General features: G+C 46.9%; 7 protein-coding genes across 7 annotated transcripts; 2 read left to right on the top strand and 5 right to left on the bottom strand.

Moving 5' to 3' along the window:
- The first annotated feature begins 183 nt into the window (after positions 1-183).
- On the top strand, positions 184-1,411 carry BKA55DRAFT_586422 (uncharacterized protein). Its single transcript, XM_046194561.1, has one exon. It carries the CDS (start codon positions 362-364, stop codon positions 1,202-1,204), a length of 843 nt encoding a protein of 280 aa, XP_046041278.1. The 5' UTR covers positions 184-361; the 3' UTR covers positions 1,205-1,411.
- Positions 1,412-1,535: 124 nt separating this feature from the next.
- BKA55DRAFT_698278 (major facilitator superfamily domain-containing protein) lies at positions 1,536-3,413 on the bottom strand (the record flags this gene model as incomplete). Its single annotated transcript, XM_046200500.1, has 8 exons — positions 1,536-2,159; positions 2,214-2,608; positions 2,670-2,818; positions 2,928-2,937; positions 2,993-3,089; positions 3,146-3,156; positions 3,216-3,293; positions 3,344-3,413. 8 exons carry the CDS (start codon positions 3,411-3,413, stop codon positions 1,536-1,538), a joined length of 1,434 nt encoding a protein of 477 aa, XP_046041277.1.
- A 925-nt stretch (positions 3,414-4,338) lies between these two features.
- On the bottom strand, positions 4,339-5,641 carry BKA55DRAFT_628596 (uncharacterized protein). The gene is made up of 3 exons (XM_046196903.1): positions 5,291-5,641; positions 5,035-5,184; positions 4,339-4,951 (listed from the first exon to the last, which is right to left on the bottom strand). Exons 1-3 carry the CDS (start codon positions 5,487-5,489, stop codon positions 4,347-4,349), a joined length of 954 nt encoding a protein of 317 aa, XP_046041276.1. The 5' UTR covers positions 5,490-5,641; the 3' UTR covers positions 4,339-4,346.
- A 2,007-nt stretch (positions 5,642-7,648) lies between these two features.
- BKA55DRAFT_600133 (uncharacterized protein) lies at positions 7,649-8,720 on the bottom strand (the record flags this gene model as incomplete). The annotated part of the gene is made up of 2 exons (XM_046196483.1): positions 7,649-8,518; positions 8,586-8,720. The coding sequence occupies 2 exons, from the start codon at positions 8,718-8,720 to the stop codon at positions 7,649-7,651; spliced, it is 1,005 nt and encodes a 334-aa protein (XP_046041275.1).
- An 861-nt stretch (positions 8,721-9,581) lies between these two features.
- Positions 9,582-10,368, bottom strand: BKA55DRAFT_681681 (uncharacterized protein; the record flags this gene model as incomplete). The annotated part of the gene is made up of 2 exons (XM_046198265.1): positions 10,052-10,368; positions 9,582-10,000 (listed from the first exon to the last, which is right to left on the bottom strand). The coding sequence occupies exons 1-2, from the start codon at positions 10,179-10,181 to the stop codon at positions 9,582-9,584; spliced, it is 549 nt and encodes a 182-aa protein (XP_046041274.1). The 5' UTR covers positions 10,182-10,368.
- A 436-nt stretch (positions 10,369-10,804) lies between these two features.
- Positions 10,805-12,607, top strand: BKA55DRAFT_586416 (uncharacterized protein). The gene has a single exon (XM_046194560.1). It carries the CDS (start codon positions 10,885-10,887, stop codon positions 12,508-12,510), a length of 1,626 nt encoding a protein of 541 aa, XP_046041273.1. The 5' UTR covers positions 10,805-10,884; the 3' UTR covers positions 12,511-12,607.
- Positions 12,608-12,853: 246 nt separating this feature from the next.
- BKA55DRAFT_546973 (uncharacterized protein) lies at positions 12,854-13,195 on the bottom strand (the record flags this gene model as incomplete). The annotated part of the gene is made up of 1 exon (XM_046190975.1): positions 12,854-13,195. The coding sequence occupies one exon, from the start codon at positions 13,193-13,195 to the stop codon at positions 12,854-12,856; it is 342 nt and encodes a 113-aa protein (XP_046041272.1).
- Positions 13,196-14,078: the final 883 nt, after the last annotated feature.

The raw sequence follows: 14,078 nt of genomic DNA, 5'->3' as shown, positions 1-14,078 counted from the left end.
GCGCTCAATGTCTGTACCTGCATGAAAGGAAACGCCCGACTGGAATAATAAAATTGCGTCAAGTCAAAATTGCCCTATGATTGGTGAAGAGACAGATACGGCCCCAAAATTTCTAGCAGCCCTAGGCTGAATACGAAGTGTGGAGTCGATAGGCCCAGGACCAGCAGATCCAAGTGCGCAATAGTCTCGTTAAAATTCAATAGCTCCAACAGCTGAGGATTTGCCAAATTAAGAACCCCTGAATGGCGACGTTGAAAAAGATGGTGTTTCTCGCATTTGGACCCGAATTTTCGTCACTGCACTTTTGCAACCCCACGCTCATTGATCTGTTGGTTATTCAACCACGTCCACTCGTTCCACGATGCGTTTCTCACTTCAATCCTTGGCCATCTGCTTGGTGTCCACTCAGGCTCATTCTGTTCTTGCGTCACCTTGCAGGCCTTTGACGACTACTTCGCTGGCTGCTACCACCACGACTACTGCTGTCGAGGAAGCCTCGACAACTACTGCGGTCAGCGAAGAGTCCACCACTACGATTGCGGGAGAGACTACCACTGTCGCCCTCAGTGAAGCCACCACCACTACTGCCCTTTCTGATCTGTCCACCACTCTCACGCTTAGCGAGGCTTCAACCACCACTGCACTTGTTGAGGGGTCGACTACCACCACTCTAGCTGAAGAATCGACTACAACCGCTCTCACCGAGGAGCCAACTACCACTGCGTTTGAGTCGACTACCACGACCGCTGCTGAGACCACCACTACAACGGAGGCCCTCGAAGGAACTCAAATGGCGGCAGTCTTCGCCGATAACACTGAGAAGGATACCTATCTTGATAAATATGGTGGTACCTACAGCACTCCTCAGTCAGGAGGCTCAACCTCCAAAGCCCGCTTCGAGCTTGAGCCCGACACTAACAGACTCTTCAGCCATCTCGTTGATGGCACCAAAGTCTACCTGTACACTGTCATCCCGGATGGTCCCAACTATGCCTTCCAGTTTGACACTGCGCAGACCATCGACAGTGTTGATGTTTACCACTACGTTCTGTGCACAGCTGACGCCAGTAACGTCCTCAGCTGTGCTTCCGAGAGCGGTCCCACTCCGATTGTTTGGTACTGGGTGGAGAGTGCTGCGAGATACTACGGAAACAGTAGTCCAACCTATGATTCGTTTCCAATCGTTCATTTCAAACTCGGGTAATTCACTCACAAAATCATTCTCTGCGTGGCATTACTCTCAGGGTAGTATGTGTCGTTACGTGGAAGTAAGAGAAGTCGAGGAAGGGAATTGGTGGCAAGGAGTTAATGCAATCAAGCTTACATGTTCTATGTATATAGTAATTCTACAAACTGCTTTAGACATAATCATCTCATTATGCAATATATTCTCCATACTTTTGTTATTTAATAATAGTAGGTTCTGTATATCTTAAGTTGCTTGTCTACTATATCAGCCTGCAGCCATTTCTCTCGAACCGGTGTGACAGACTGATATACTGATATCACTGCATGAAACCCAACCCCACTGGGAATTAGAGACTTCTAACTTGTTGGCTTGCACGCTTTGCGTCAGTCCCGCCTGTGTCGCCAGACTCTGACCCACTAGCTGGGCCAATACTCTCAGGTTCGGCCAGACGCATCTCAAGGTCCGGGTGCTTGGCCTTCCACCTTTTCATGTACCAGACTCCTCCCATCAGGATCGCCCACATGGTAAACTCAAATACCGTGGCCGCTGGGTATCCATTTGGGAACCGTGGTGCCTCAACCGTTGGAAACGTGAAGAGCGGGATCCAAATCTGATTGCAAAAGCCCAGTGTCATCATAGACGAGATAATGAGCCCCCGTTCACCATAGTTCTCCTTCAGTGTAGAGTTGACCCACGAGTAAAGAATTGGCGATGCCATGCCAGAAAAGCCACCAAAGTAAAAGGCGACAAACTTCAGGCCATCAGGCACAGTCCATACAGATAGCACAATGCAGGCAAAGAATACAAAGGATGCTTGGAATGTCCACAGTCCTCGGAGACTGAGGCAGCCTGCCAATGTAGTGCCAAGCCAGGAAGAGATGGCTCGGAGAAGGTCGATAAATGTAGGGAGGATATTGACGAGTTCGATGGAATAGCCAGCGTGACGCAGCCAGAGGGCCATGTAACCAGTCTACAATTTGGTTAGTCGCGTATTGTATCAAAAAGTGTCTGGGATCAGACTTACCCAGTAATGCGCCTGGCACAAGAAGATGTAGCACGAGACGCAAATCCACCACATAGGCCGTTTCAGAGTATACTTGAATGTCTTCCATGTAATTCCTTCTTTCTCGACGGTAGGAATGCGCTTGAGAGCAAGAGCATGCTCTTCTTCAGTCATGTACCACCTTCTAGGCGATGTAGGCAGGCCAGGCCAGACGACGAATCCAAGAAAGGCCAGAGGTAATGTGATGATGCCTTGCACAATGAACAGCCACCGCCAACCAGCACGCCCAAAAACGCCATTGAGATTTCGGTATGCTGCGGCCTGGAGATAGCCAGAGAACATGGAGCCAAGTGAGTTGCCCATGAACCAAACGCCCGCTCGTTTAAAGAGCTCTTCGTTCTTGAACCACGAGCCAACTAGATCGACAAATGTCAGTATCTCAGCTTCAATTATGATAGTTACTGTCCAACAACTTACGTATGAGATGAGTGCCACCAAACGAACTTGCTTCGAGGAATCCAGTTAGAGCCCTCAGGATATAGAGTTGCCAACTATGTTGGATCTCGGACTGACAAAAGGCGATGACGGCCCAAAGTATCTGGAGCGAAGGAAGCAGGAACGGTGCCCTGTTATGGTCAGCTTCGTCCCCTTCGATGAGTACTATATTAGCTGGCCAAGACTTGCAGTTTGCCTTTTGTTTGTAGCGTCATAAGTGGGATCTGGCCCAAGACATACGCCGTGTTATCTGTATGCAACATCGGTCAGCTCTATCACTATGGATACTCGTGCAAACGACCTACATGCAACGACATAGTAGTTCAGCTCATTTCCAAAGGCATTTAGATCCTCTCTCATACCAGAGACGTACGCGTTGGTGATATTTTGTTGTCCGAGGAACTTGAAAGAGCAGTCAGTAAAAAGCTTTCGGTTGACAAATAACAAGCGAGACAAACGCGGCAAAAGACTGGTAGGAGTTAGTACATCGCCTGATCTCAGTCTAGCTATAGAATTTGTGAGACTTACAGCTCAGAGATCCGAAGACCAGGATAGCGAGATCAAGCTTTCGGAGAAGTTTTCTCTCTTCCTTTGGATACTGAGACGCTATGTAATTGTCAGCCCAGATCCTGGTCAGCCAAAGAGGATCACCCCACGGTACCAGTCAAAGACAGACACCACCACTGCCCCGACTTTGTTGTTTTTTAAAGTTGCGATGACACCCATCTTCGACCAATGTATGACCAACAAAACTAGGAGCGATATTGCCAGGCAGTATGTCAATCGGGAGCTGCAGCTGGAAGGAAACAGAGGTGACCTTTATTACTGGAGCATAGTCTTATATTATCACCTACACATTAGATATTTTCGGAATCTCGCATTGATCTGCAAGTATGGCGAGCTTGTGCGCCGAGACGTAGTATCAACAAGGTTAATGCGCATCGCGACATGTTTTCGGTCCGCGGGAACTGATTTGGACACCGGATAAGCAGAATCAGTGATCCACACGGTTGAATACTCTTTAGCAAGTATATCTTTTCGATAGAAAATGCATGCCAATGGAACTCTCTATAGAGGATAGAGGAAATGCTTTCGACGATCGAATGGCGACATCTCCTCCACTTGGAATACTACTACTATCTGTCCAGTCGCCGATGGTTGTGCGTGAAATTGTGGGGAAGTTTCAATTGACTTATCTATTGCGACATCAAGGGGTACTATAACGCAACTTCCAACCTCTCAAGACTTTATACAAGATGGCCAAGTAAGGCTTATAGGTCTTAAGTTCTGCATGGTGAGTATAAGCTGTCAGTCACAGGTCTCAACTGCAAAATAACATATCAAGCCACAGGGACATTACTATGCTTCAAATAGGACTCGCACAGCAGGAAGGTACACGACAGATTGGACAGACAAACATGGGAAGTTTGTGATTCTTTTTAGCCGAAGCAGCAGCGTTAGATAAGCCCATGGGCTCACCTGATGAAGATGGGCTCTAAGGTAGTTTATAAAACAGACTTAATAAGAAGTGAAGTTTGTAGCTATAGCTCCATGTCATGCCACGTGATGTTCGAAAGGCTCGCGGCTCCAATGTTGTATCTAAGCCCAATCGAGATATGGCAAAATCTGGAGCAGCTCCCTGCAACAATCCCATCCCCCTCACTCATAGACATAGCAAAACATGCCCTCTGTTGTCGACATGAGGTCACCTAGCGCCACTTCCTGTCCTTCCGCGACCCAACCCAAATTCTGAAGGTCAAAGATGGTTGCGTTCTTATGCGGCTCGTATAGGTCATACATCGTGATCGGCCCGTTCACTGCGGTCGACACGTTCGCTGCACGCACCTCCGGGTCCAGCATCTGCCACATCCACCAGACTCGATCGATGTTCGCGTGGTGTGCCCAAAAGGCTGGCTCTCCAGGGCTGACCCAGAAATCGCGACCGGGATCACCGCCAAGTGAGTTGTGGGCGCCGGGGTGGATTCCGATGTCGCGAGACCCCCACGCACCCGACATTATCGTCTGGAACCACCAGATATCGCTGCTGTCACGGATGAGCGTAAGTACGCTCGTCTCGTTGACGTACCGGTGTAGAATTTCGTCGGTCAAGTCGCGCTTGAGACAGCGGGGGTTGTACTTGTATCCCGCGCCAGATGTATCGGTCTTGTTGCCTACAAGAGCAAGTCCTATAGGGCCAAGGTTGACGGTGATATTGGCGAAAGGTCCGCTGGTAACACAACCGCCGCCGGTACCGTGAGGGAAAACTGAAGAGTGTTAGTGTCCATTCCATGTTCCTGACTCGTCGGGAGATACGGGGAATAGCCTGAGAGGCGTTTGTTTGACGTACCGACTTCCATGTTGGGATATTGCGAATTGATAACAATCACATCCGAGTCTGTGTATTTCAGTGGCGCGCCGTTGCCTGACAACGAGGTCGCGGACCCGTCAAAGACCTCTGACTTTTCAAAGGTCTCCTTCTCCGTTTTCGCCCAGTCCCCTGATCACCTTTGGTTAGTAAGTTTGATATAGGGAAAGTTCTCATGGCTAAACTGGGGAGACTGGGGAGTCCCAAAGGACTTGTTTTGGGTGAGGAATAGACGTACAGTAAGGAAAGGGGCCTTTGTAACCGCAATCGCTACGAAGGGCCTGCTCCATCTCCCAAATGTACCAACGATGCCACCCGAGGAAGTTCGCATTCAAGTGGATGGTCAGAGTCTGGTTGATGTGGGTTACGACCCAGTCGTCGTATCGCGACTTGGCACCAGGGGCGAGGCTCGACGGGGTCTTGGCTGGCAGGTCCATCAGGCACTTCAGGGCGTCCGTGTAAGAGATCCTCTCATCGTTGGTGAGGTTCTCGAACAGCTTTCGAACCCTCACGTTGTCCCTGTTACAGGCGGTGGAATTGCTGATTCGCGAAAGGGCTACCTCGCGAGCATGCGAGTTGAACTCAGCCAGCGTCGCGTTCTTGGCGTTGAAGACCGTAGCCTCACGCTTCGAGTCGCTGGCGTGATTGCTACTACCTTGGGCGGTAACTGCCAATCCAAGGAGGATGGCATAGAAAGAAGGATTGAAACGCATATTCAACTTCCTTGATGAAGGGGGAAATGACTGAGGGTGGATGGAGTCGGAGAAGATAAAACTGAGATGCTTGTCTTGAATGGGTGAGATTTTTTATTCCCAAACATGTTCAGGTGCCGGGGATTATATACTTGCGAATGTCCGCAGAGCGTTCTGGTGATCCTAATTCCATCTGACAAGTTGAGGGTCGTTATCGAGTCAGCTTAACGGCTATTCAGGAGGTCTAAAGTGGATTGGAAAATGTCTTCTTCGTGTTCGCTAAACAATCGGCAATAATTAGCCGTTACATGGATTTTGATAATGTTCGTTACCATTGACATCGTATTCTGAGATATTAATAAGTAAGCGGCGCTATTTATCTTTCACTTAATGGTGCTCTTGAGATCTTTATTAGCAGGAACTTTTATAGACCGGCGATGAAGGCCGGACTTTACAGACTATTAGTGGCTAAACAACTATAGGCTTTGCCCATACTGCGGCCCGTCCCTTCCCCTTGTAACTCTGTCGTAAATACCAACACGTAGTATAGAGAATTAAAATTATGAATTAGGAAGTTATTGTTAATGTTTTGAATATTATTATAAGGCAGGGAATTACTCAATTAATCGGGGAGGACACCTCCTACAAAGATAATGTACACACATAAAGACATGAAAGGGCCGTGCTAGCTTTTCAACAAGTAGAACTGGATGTTGTGAGTTCCGAGCTGAAAAAAGCTGGCCGAGCTAACTACACATCTCGCCGCAATTTCATTTGAGACATCCGTCCTTGCTTGTTTGTGTCTGGATTACGTTTATCCCTGGATACTCGGGGCTGCGAGTTGGGCTAGATTGTGTTACACAATCGATTCTCTACAATGAGCCGTGTGCAGCCAGGCTCTCATGAGTCGTATAGTCGGCTGGCGCTGTTGGTGTTGGTGTTTTGGTCCACTCTCCACGCGTCACAACGCTCAGCCTCCGTTCAACTGCCGGAACCGCTGAGTCAGCGGCTACTATTTTCAGGCGATGACAGGACCTCGGAAACCTGTCTATTTTCGTATCTGCATTGACGATGATCGCCCATTGTTCCACTCTATTTTGTCTACTGATTGGCCTCGCCTTGCTTGAATTAATACCACAGTTCCATTGCTTAATAAACTCTCGGGCGGGAGGATCACTCACACATCAGTTTGCCCCTGAAAATATTACCTAACAGCCTCCACAAGATTCCGTAGCAGATGCACACATGTCTGTGAATAGTATTTATTGGGGGCTCTTTTCTGGAGATTACGCGTGGCCGTTGCCAAGCATCGCGCATACCGAATAACCCCTTAAAAAGATTGCCTAACTGGCACAAAGCTAGAGCTGTCGTGGTCATCGGAGTCACTTGGAGAGGTCCTGTCCAACCATGATTGTGCTTGAACTGGATGGACGGAGTGATCAGAAGGAAACCGATGGCGTACCGCTATTTGCCAATCCCAAAGGTGGCTATTACTATCACTTATCTTGGTACACTCCTTCTTCTACAACTTCCCACTGACTGGGCCGTCTTAAACTTGTGATCGGTTAGGCATTATGGTAAGATGTCTAAATAGTGAGCTAGATGTGTTATTTGCAGTTGAGACCTGTGGCTAAGGCCTTATGATGACCACACAGAACTTAGCTTAAACTTGTGATCTCTAGTTTTGCTCAACTTGTAAAACAATCTCATCAATTTATATCAAGGGAATAACTACATAAATAGACTAATGTATTTTAAGAGAGATGTGCTGATTGAGGTGCATATGGTGAACGCTGTGTTGAAAAGCCAGTCATTCTGATGTTAGATGCCTCCAGAAAGATTTGCTTTTCCCAGGTGTAATTGAAGCATTCAAACGCAAGTGTACCCCACCTCCTAGACTAGATTCAAACACAGTAAGCATCGAAATGGGATGACAGCTGCATAAAGGTCATAGACCCATTAACAGAAACCGCCTTGCCATCTTGCTGAAGCCCACCCCCTGGGATGTAAACGAGGCTGCCGACAGAAGCTGCCTGGGTTCCGTGACGAGGGACTGCCATAGGCTTTAGTTCGGTCCATTGCTGTGACTCCGTATTAAAAGCCTCGGACTGGTTAAACACGCCGTTAGAAGTGTTTGGGTTTCCTTCTCCACCAAAGGCGTAGAACTTGTCTCCAACAGCGGCCCCATAGATACCACCTCGGGCAACTGGCATGTGGACTGCGCTATCTTTCCATCCATTCTCCTGTTTGGTCAAATCGAGTTCAAAGACTGTGTCACGAGTGTTCATCTGGCCAAACCATCTGCCACCCACGACATAAAAGGTGTCGCCAATCACCGCGCCTGTACCATGCTGGCGGCTCGCTGGCAGCTCAGCTGCATTCGCCACAACCCTCTGCCATTGGCTAGAAGTCGTGTTGAATGATACAAAGGTATTGACAGCGTCCTGGTAGGTATCCTGGAGCACAGTCATGCCACCAGCTAGATAGAGCATCTCGCCGTGGACCCCAACAATGGAGCTTCCCTTCTCCGTGCCGTTTGGCATTGGGGGCAGGTCATTCCAGGTATCTGCAGTGACATCGTACACATGAGCGGTTGCAGAAGCTACCCAGTTCATAGATACGCCCGAAACAGCTGGGCCATCAACCAACCCGCCGAGCAAATACAGCTTATTGCCGACGACAGCAAGGTTTGGGTGATTGACTTTATGAGGGGCCGCGGACTTAGTGATCCAGGTGTCCGAGGGGATGTCGTAAAACTGCAGTAAATCGGTCATCTCCGTGCCGTTGCCTACGGTAACAATACCGCCTAAAATGGCAATTGTCTCATTGTTTATGGGCGACGGTGCCGTGCTCTTGGCGGGCAGTTGGGATTGGGGCAAGATTGATCCATTCGTTAGACTTGCAGGCCGATGCTGTTGCAGCAATGTCGAATAGGCTAAAGACAGCCAACCGAAGGATGGGTGACGAAGCGCGCATGATTTGTTTTGTTTTGATATGTTGGGAAATAATCTAGAAACAAAATAAGAATTCTCCAAGAAGAGTATGTTAAGAGACTCGGAGATTTTGTATGTTTAGCTTTCCTGTTGTGGCTCATTAATGAAGCGTTTGGCAACTCTTAAATATGGTAGCTTTCCTTAGAAGTTGGACCTTGCAAACGGTCGTCGTCGTCGTCGTCGTCGTCATCATTGGCAATCACTAAACTAGCTTCAATGCTGAAGTTTCTTACTCAGCGGCTTCAAGGCGAGCATTTCCATGCACTCATTGTATTAACTCCGGAGAACAAAGACCCCTGTATTCCAGTATAGGGCTTTAAATGCTGATCGTAATGCTTTGCAGGGTGCTTACTCCTTTCTTAGCTTTTCAAATATTCCGCATTTGCTCTAGTCTTGCGAGAGACTACCCAATGTGAATAGAAACAAGAACTGCCCCTGCTTTGAGGAGTCCCGTCCAGGGGCTTATCAGGTGCATGGCAATTTCATAGTACGTTATGTCGTGACAGATACATATCCTAGGAAGAATGGACACAAGTCGGTGACTAATGAATTATGCATCAAGATCTTGATCAGGTAAAAGTAAGGGATCACTACTGCATCATTTCCGATATGTCTCAGCCTCCCAGGTTGAGGCCTCGGGGAACAGGCCCAGAGTTCAACTTGGACTCAATAGTTGAAGCCAATTTTCTATACGGAAGTTCCCGTTATAGCGGGAGGCTCCGTCCCGTTTCTTATATCAGAGATTAATGAGAATCTTAGGCTTAAAATAATATAGTATAGCTTGAAAAGTATAAATATCGCAGCGTAAGTTTCTGACGAGCCATGACTTTCAATATAACTCTATTTAATTAACTTTCTTCCTTGGGCCAACTGTTTGCACTAAAGCAACAGACGAAACAAGTAGCGCAGACTCGCTGCTCACAAACTCTGCTGTGAGGGTTACACAAAGCCCACTTGGGTTATCAGTAAAAGGATTATCCCCCGCTCCCACAATGTCAGCATCTACATCAAGCCTCACGTCTTGATTGGTAGGCAAGCAATCGTCATCTGAGTTCTCCCAGCTCCCGACTTGATCTCGCCCTGCATAGAGTTCGACTTGTATGATCTTGGAATGGCTGTTTGTGGCTGGCTGACCGTGCGGGGAAACAAGCACTTCGAGTCTTGTGGACGCAATTGCATAGCCGGTGAGTTTACCGAGAGTCGTTTCCTCTTCCAGGGACCGTAGCGTGGGCAGTGCGAAATGAATCTTGCCAATCCCAACAGCTAAGCCTTCTACATTAGTTGATGATCTCAATTGAGGATCAAGCTAAACACCTTTTGCAGTAATTATGGCACCTCGGCTGGAAGGGCTGATATTGATGGGAAATTCGCCGTCGGAAATGGCGGCGCTTCCGTGGAGAGATGTCACGACGAACTCACATGGTCCGGGAAGCGTTGACTGCATTTTTTGTAGTGGCTGTTTGTATAGATAGACTTTTGTTACTTGATGGGCTGGATGTGCTGTTGTAGGAGGCCAAGTTTATTATAGCTATTAGTGGAGTATATGTAGATTAGCCAGCTAACAATGGAACGAGGAAAATAATTGGATTGAGTTAACGACCTAAAGCAGGGTTAGTTGGCCTAGTCGTTGGCGTCGAATAGCGCACGCGCACTTATGTGTGAGCAGATTTTAAGTGAGACATCATCGCTTCAAGGTTGTTCAGCTTCTTCTAAGTATCAAGCCATTGTGAGCTGATTGGCAATTCTGCGATATGAGTGATCAATACGTTCGTTCTATACCCTATAGTCCTTTCATAGTGGATATAAAGTGAGACATTATGCTGGTGAATTGTTCAGCTTCTGCAGGCCGGTAGAACATGAGACTCGCATTGGTTATTATACGACAGTTGTTGACATCACATATTGATACATGGCAATGAGTTGGTTAGAAGTTCTCTGAAAATTGACCGACATGTAGTCTTCTGAGACACGTCTTTTCCAGCGAGCTGATGGTCGGCTACCTCAGGTCCGACTCTCATCCCTTCAGCTATAAATGTCCTCACCTCCCAGGCTGATCAGTTAGAGCATCTCACTTACTATACACTTGCCTTACAAAATCAACGATCTTCATTATCAATCTCTTACATCACGTCTCCGTATCAGCAAGCATGTCTGATATTCAAATCTGCACGATAATGCCTGTCCCCGAAGATCTTCGGGGCCAGGCAGACACGCTTGCTCTCCAGGAAAACCCCAAGAACGGCCATCAGCTCACTGCTGGCGGGGCTGTTCTGGGCACCCAAAACCCCCTTGCTCTCGCTTTACCCGTCGGCTCTATGTGGCGAAACAAGCGTGTCCTTCGCGTCAAATTCCTCAACGGATCCGACAGGATTAAGCAAAAGATTCAAGAGTTCGCTGTGAAGTGGAATGAATTTTCTGGTGTCACATTCTCGTTTGACAACGCTGAGGATGCTGAGATTCGCATCAACTGTGACAGTAGCGGACAGTCATGGTCGTACGTCGGCACCGATTGTCTCGGCATCCCCAAGAATCAGCCTACTATGAACTTTGGTTGGTTGACCGACTCAACTCCTGATGCTGAATATTCTCGTGTTGTCATCCATGAGTTTGGTCATGCTTTAGGATGCGGTCACGAGCATCAGTCTCCAGCTGGTGGCATTCCCTGGAATAAAGAGGCAGCTTACAAGTATTACGGCAACCAGAATAATTGGAACCATGACGAAGTGGACCGCAACATCTTTGACTATTATAGCTTCACCATTACAAGGCTCACTGATCTCGACAAGAAGTCAATCATGATATATGCAATTCCCAAGTCTCTCACCACAAACGGGTACTTTGTTGCATCCAACAACGTACTTTCTGCCACCGATAAGGACTTCATCGGTGGAGTTTATCCCAAGGGTGGAGCTGCGACTTCTGCAGCTAAAACAGGAACTTCTGTTTCAACCTTCAACACCATGGAAGTCAGAAACTGGCAAAGCCCGCAGAGTCAGACTTCAAAGACGGTCAAATTCTCTCAGAGCTTTGAAAAGCCGCCTGCGATTGCAGTGGGCCTGAACTGGCTTGACATTGCAAACAATGCCAACATCCGCGTTAATGCGTCTGCGGACTCTATTGGAACTGACTCCGCCGTCTTTCACGTTGATTCCTGGGCTGACACGACTCTCTATTCAGGAGGCTGCGTTGGCCTTCAAGCTGCCCAGGACGACCCTGACTTTCAGGTCGGTAAATTCAGTACCACTGATGACCACCCATGGAATCAACCCCGGGAGAAAACATCACGTCGAATCAACTTTGCTCGGCCATATTCCTCGCCACCCAAGGTTGTTATCTGGCTCAGTCAACTTGATATGGACAAGAACAAGAACTGGCGAGTCAATGCCACTGCAACCAATATCAACAGCACCGGATTCACTATCAACCTTGATACATGGTCCGACACTGTCTTGTACGCTGCTACAGCGCATTGGATTGCATATCCTAGCAATAAAGTCGGAGTCACGAGCGGAACATTCAACGTAACGGATATCAGGCCATGGAATCAGCCTCAGTTGTTGAACACAGACCGTGCCAACTTCCCAGCCAACACTTTCCAAAAGCCTCCGTTGATATTGATCGGCTTGAACAGTCTTGATGTTGACTGTCACCAAAATCTTCGAGTCAAGTTGGGAGCTACTAATATTTCTGCGAGTGGTATGGACTGGCGTATTGATAGTTGGTTTGACACCACCTTGTACGCTGCTGGCGGTTCTTATATCGCGCTATCTTAGCTTGTGACCTTTCAATATATTTGTCAATTGGATGATCGCCCGCCAAGATACTCAGTACTTGCATAATAGTGAAGCAAGAAAAGACTAAATGAAAGGGTTATTTCATTTGATGTTAATGGCCTGTGTATACTATATTTGCTTTAAACTAGCATTTGTGTTTCAGAATGCGTTTGCCCATGCAACATGCAATAATGACTTAATAGAATTGACTTTAACTTATTCTTAGTTTTTTAAGTTTAATAGATATTTCTTTTAATTCTTATATTATTTATATCTTATTAATACTATAAAGTTCCTTATATAAACTTAATTATTAGTAGACTATTGCTATAAATAATTATTACTAAGGGAGAGCGTTCTTATTCTTCTTAATAAAGTCCTTCCATAACGTCGACCTTAGCCCTACCCCAGCTAGCAGCTTTTCGCTTGCCTCCAGCGACTGGCCCCTATAGTACCCGGGCTCTTCAATGAAAAGATGGTTTTCGAGCATCTCCTGCGCCATAGATGGAGGCAGGAAGCTCTTGTAGGTCTCCGCATCGACCTGAACAAAGTTTGCTCTGCGCCCCGTTACCTCCTCAAATTCACTCAGGATGCGCTTAGTCGTGTAGTAGTCTGACGCGGCGAGGATCTGTTTGCCATAATGGGCGGCGGGGTTGCGTAGAATGGCGGCAACATATTTTCCCATATCGGCATCAGCGTCGATGAGTGGAAAGCGGGCCTTATCTGAAACGGGATAAGCAAGGGATACTTTATAAAGTATAAAATTATGAGGTAGAATCTAATATATATATTATTTATAAGATATAAGTTATATAACCTTAATTATATAACTTTTTTATTATTATTTCTTAAAAAGAAAATAAGGTATAATCTTAATAACATATAAAAGAATATAAATCCTAATATATTTATATTTTATTAAATATAAGTTACTATTTTATCCTAACCCCCTCTTTAAGGTTATACCTTATTAGATATAACTAAATTACTTTCTATTTTAGCCTAACTAAGGGTTAATATTAACCTTATAATATATATAAGAACAGGGGTTATTTATAGGCATATTTAGAGAGTAGGCAGGAGTAAAACCATACTTAACCTCCAGGATTGGCACCAAGTCCATGCTCAAAAAACGGCGTGGCTGCTGCCTTATTGGCTGTTAACCCAGCGTCGGTAAGGAGCTCATCTCGGAAGGGAAGATCAACGTGATCTTCACTCGGGCCAGCTTCCTTGGGACCTAGACGATCGACACTCAACTCTCATTAATCCACGGACTCCGTAATACCATCAAAACCTGCTTATTAGTTAAAGCCACATTTAATAAACCAAGGAGCTTTATCCCGAAGTTCTAGCCGGCCTAGCTAGTTAGCTGGCCGAACAGCTGCGACAGAAGAACCCAACCGATTAATTGCCTACTACTCGTTGGCTTATGAGGGGCGTACATCCAAAGCCTCTTATGCCGTCCCGAGCCCCCTAGCGTCCATCCCGCACGGGCTCATCCGAGAGATCTACATCTTAAATTTCCTAGTTGGCGAATCACTTCCCCAACAAAACTCGGGGCTCGACAA

Source organism: Fusarium redolens, assembly GCF_020744475.1.
Source record: "Fusarium redolens strain MPI-CAGE-AT-0023 chromosome Unknown BKA55scaffold_34, whole genome shotgun sequence".
In the NCBI taxonomy this organism is placed as follows: domain Eukaryota; kingdom Fungi; phylum Ascomycota; class Sordariomycetes; order Hypocreales; family Nectriaceae; genus Fusarium; species Fusarium redolens.
The sequence above is the reverse complement of the archived record's forward strand: the minus strand, read 5'-3'. Positions and strand labels throughout refer to the sequence as shown.

What these genes read in the sequence shown, in the direction of transcription:
- BKA55DRAFT_628596 (XM_046196903.1), bottom strand. Translation starts at nt 5,489, where the DNA reads ATGGACCTGCCAGCCAAGACCCCGTCGAGCCTCGCCCCTGGTGCCAAG. An exon ending in CAAAGGCCCCTTTCCTTACT is followed by an intron (nt 5,185 to 5,290) that starts GTACGTCTATTC and finishes AAAGGTGATCAG; the next exon opens with GGGACTGGGCGAAAACGGAG. An exon ending in ATATCCCAACATGGAAGTCG is followed by an intron (nt 4,952 to 5,034) that starts GTACGTCAAACA and finishes AACACTCTTCAG; the next exon opens with TTTTCCCTCACGGTACCGGC.
- BKA55DRAFT_586416 (XM_046194560.1), top strand. Translation starts at nt 10,885, where the DNA reads ATGTCTGATATTCAAATCTGCACGATAATGCCTGTCCCCGAAGATCTT.
- BKA55DRAFT_586422 (XM_046194561.1), top strand. Translation starts at nt 362, where the DNA reads ATGCGTTTCTCACTTCAATCCTTGGCCATCTGCTTGGTGTCCACTCAG.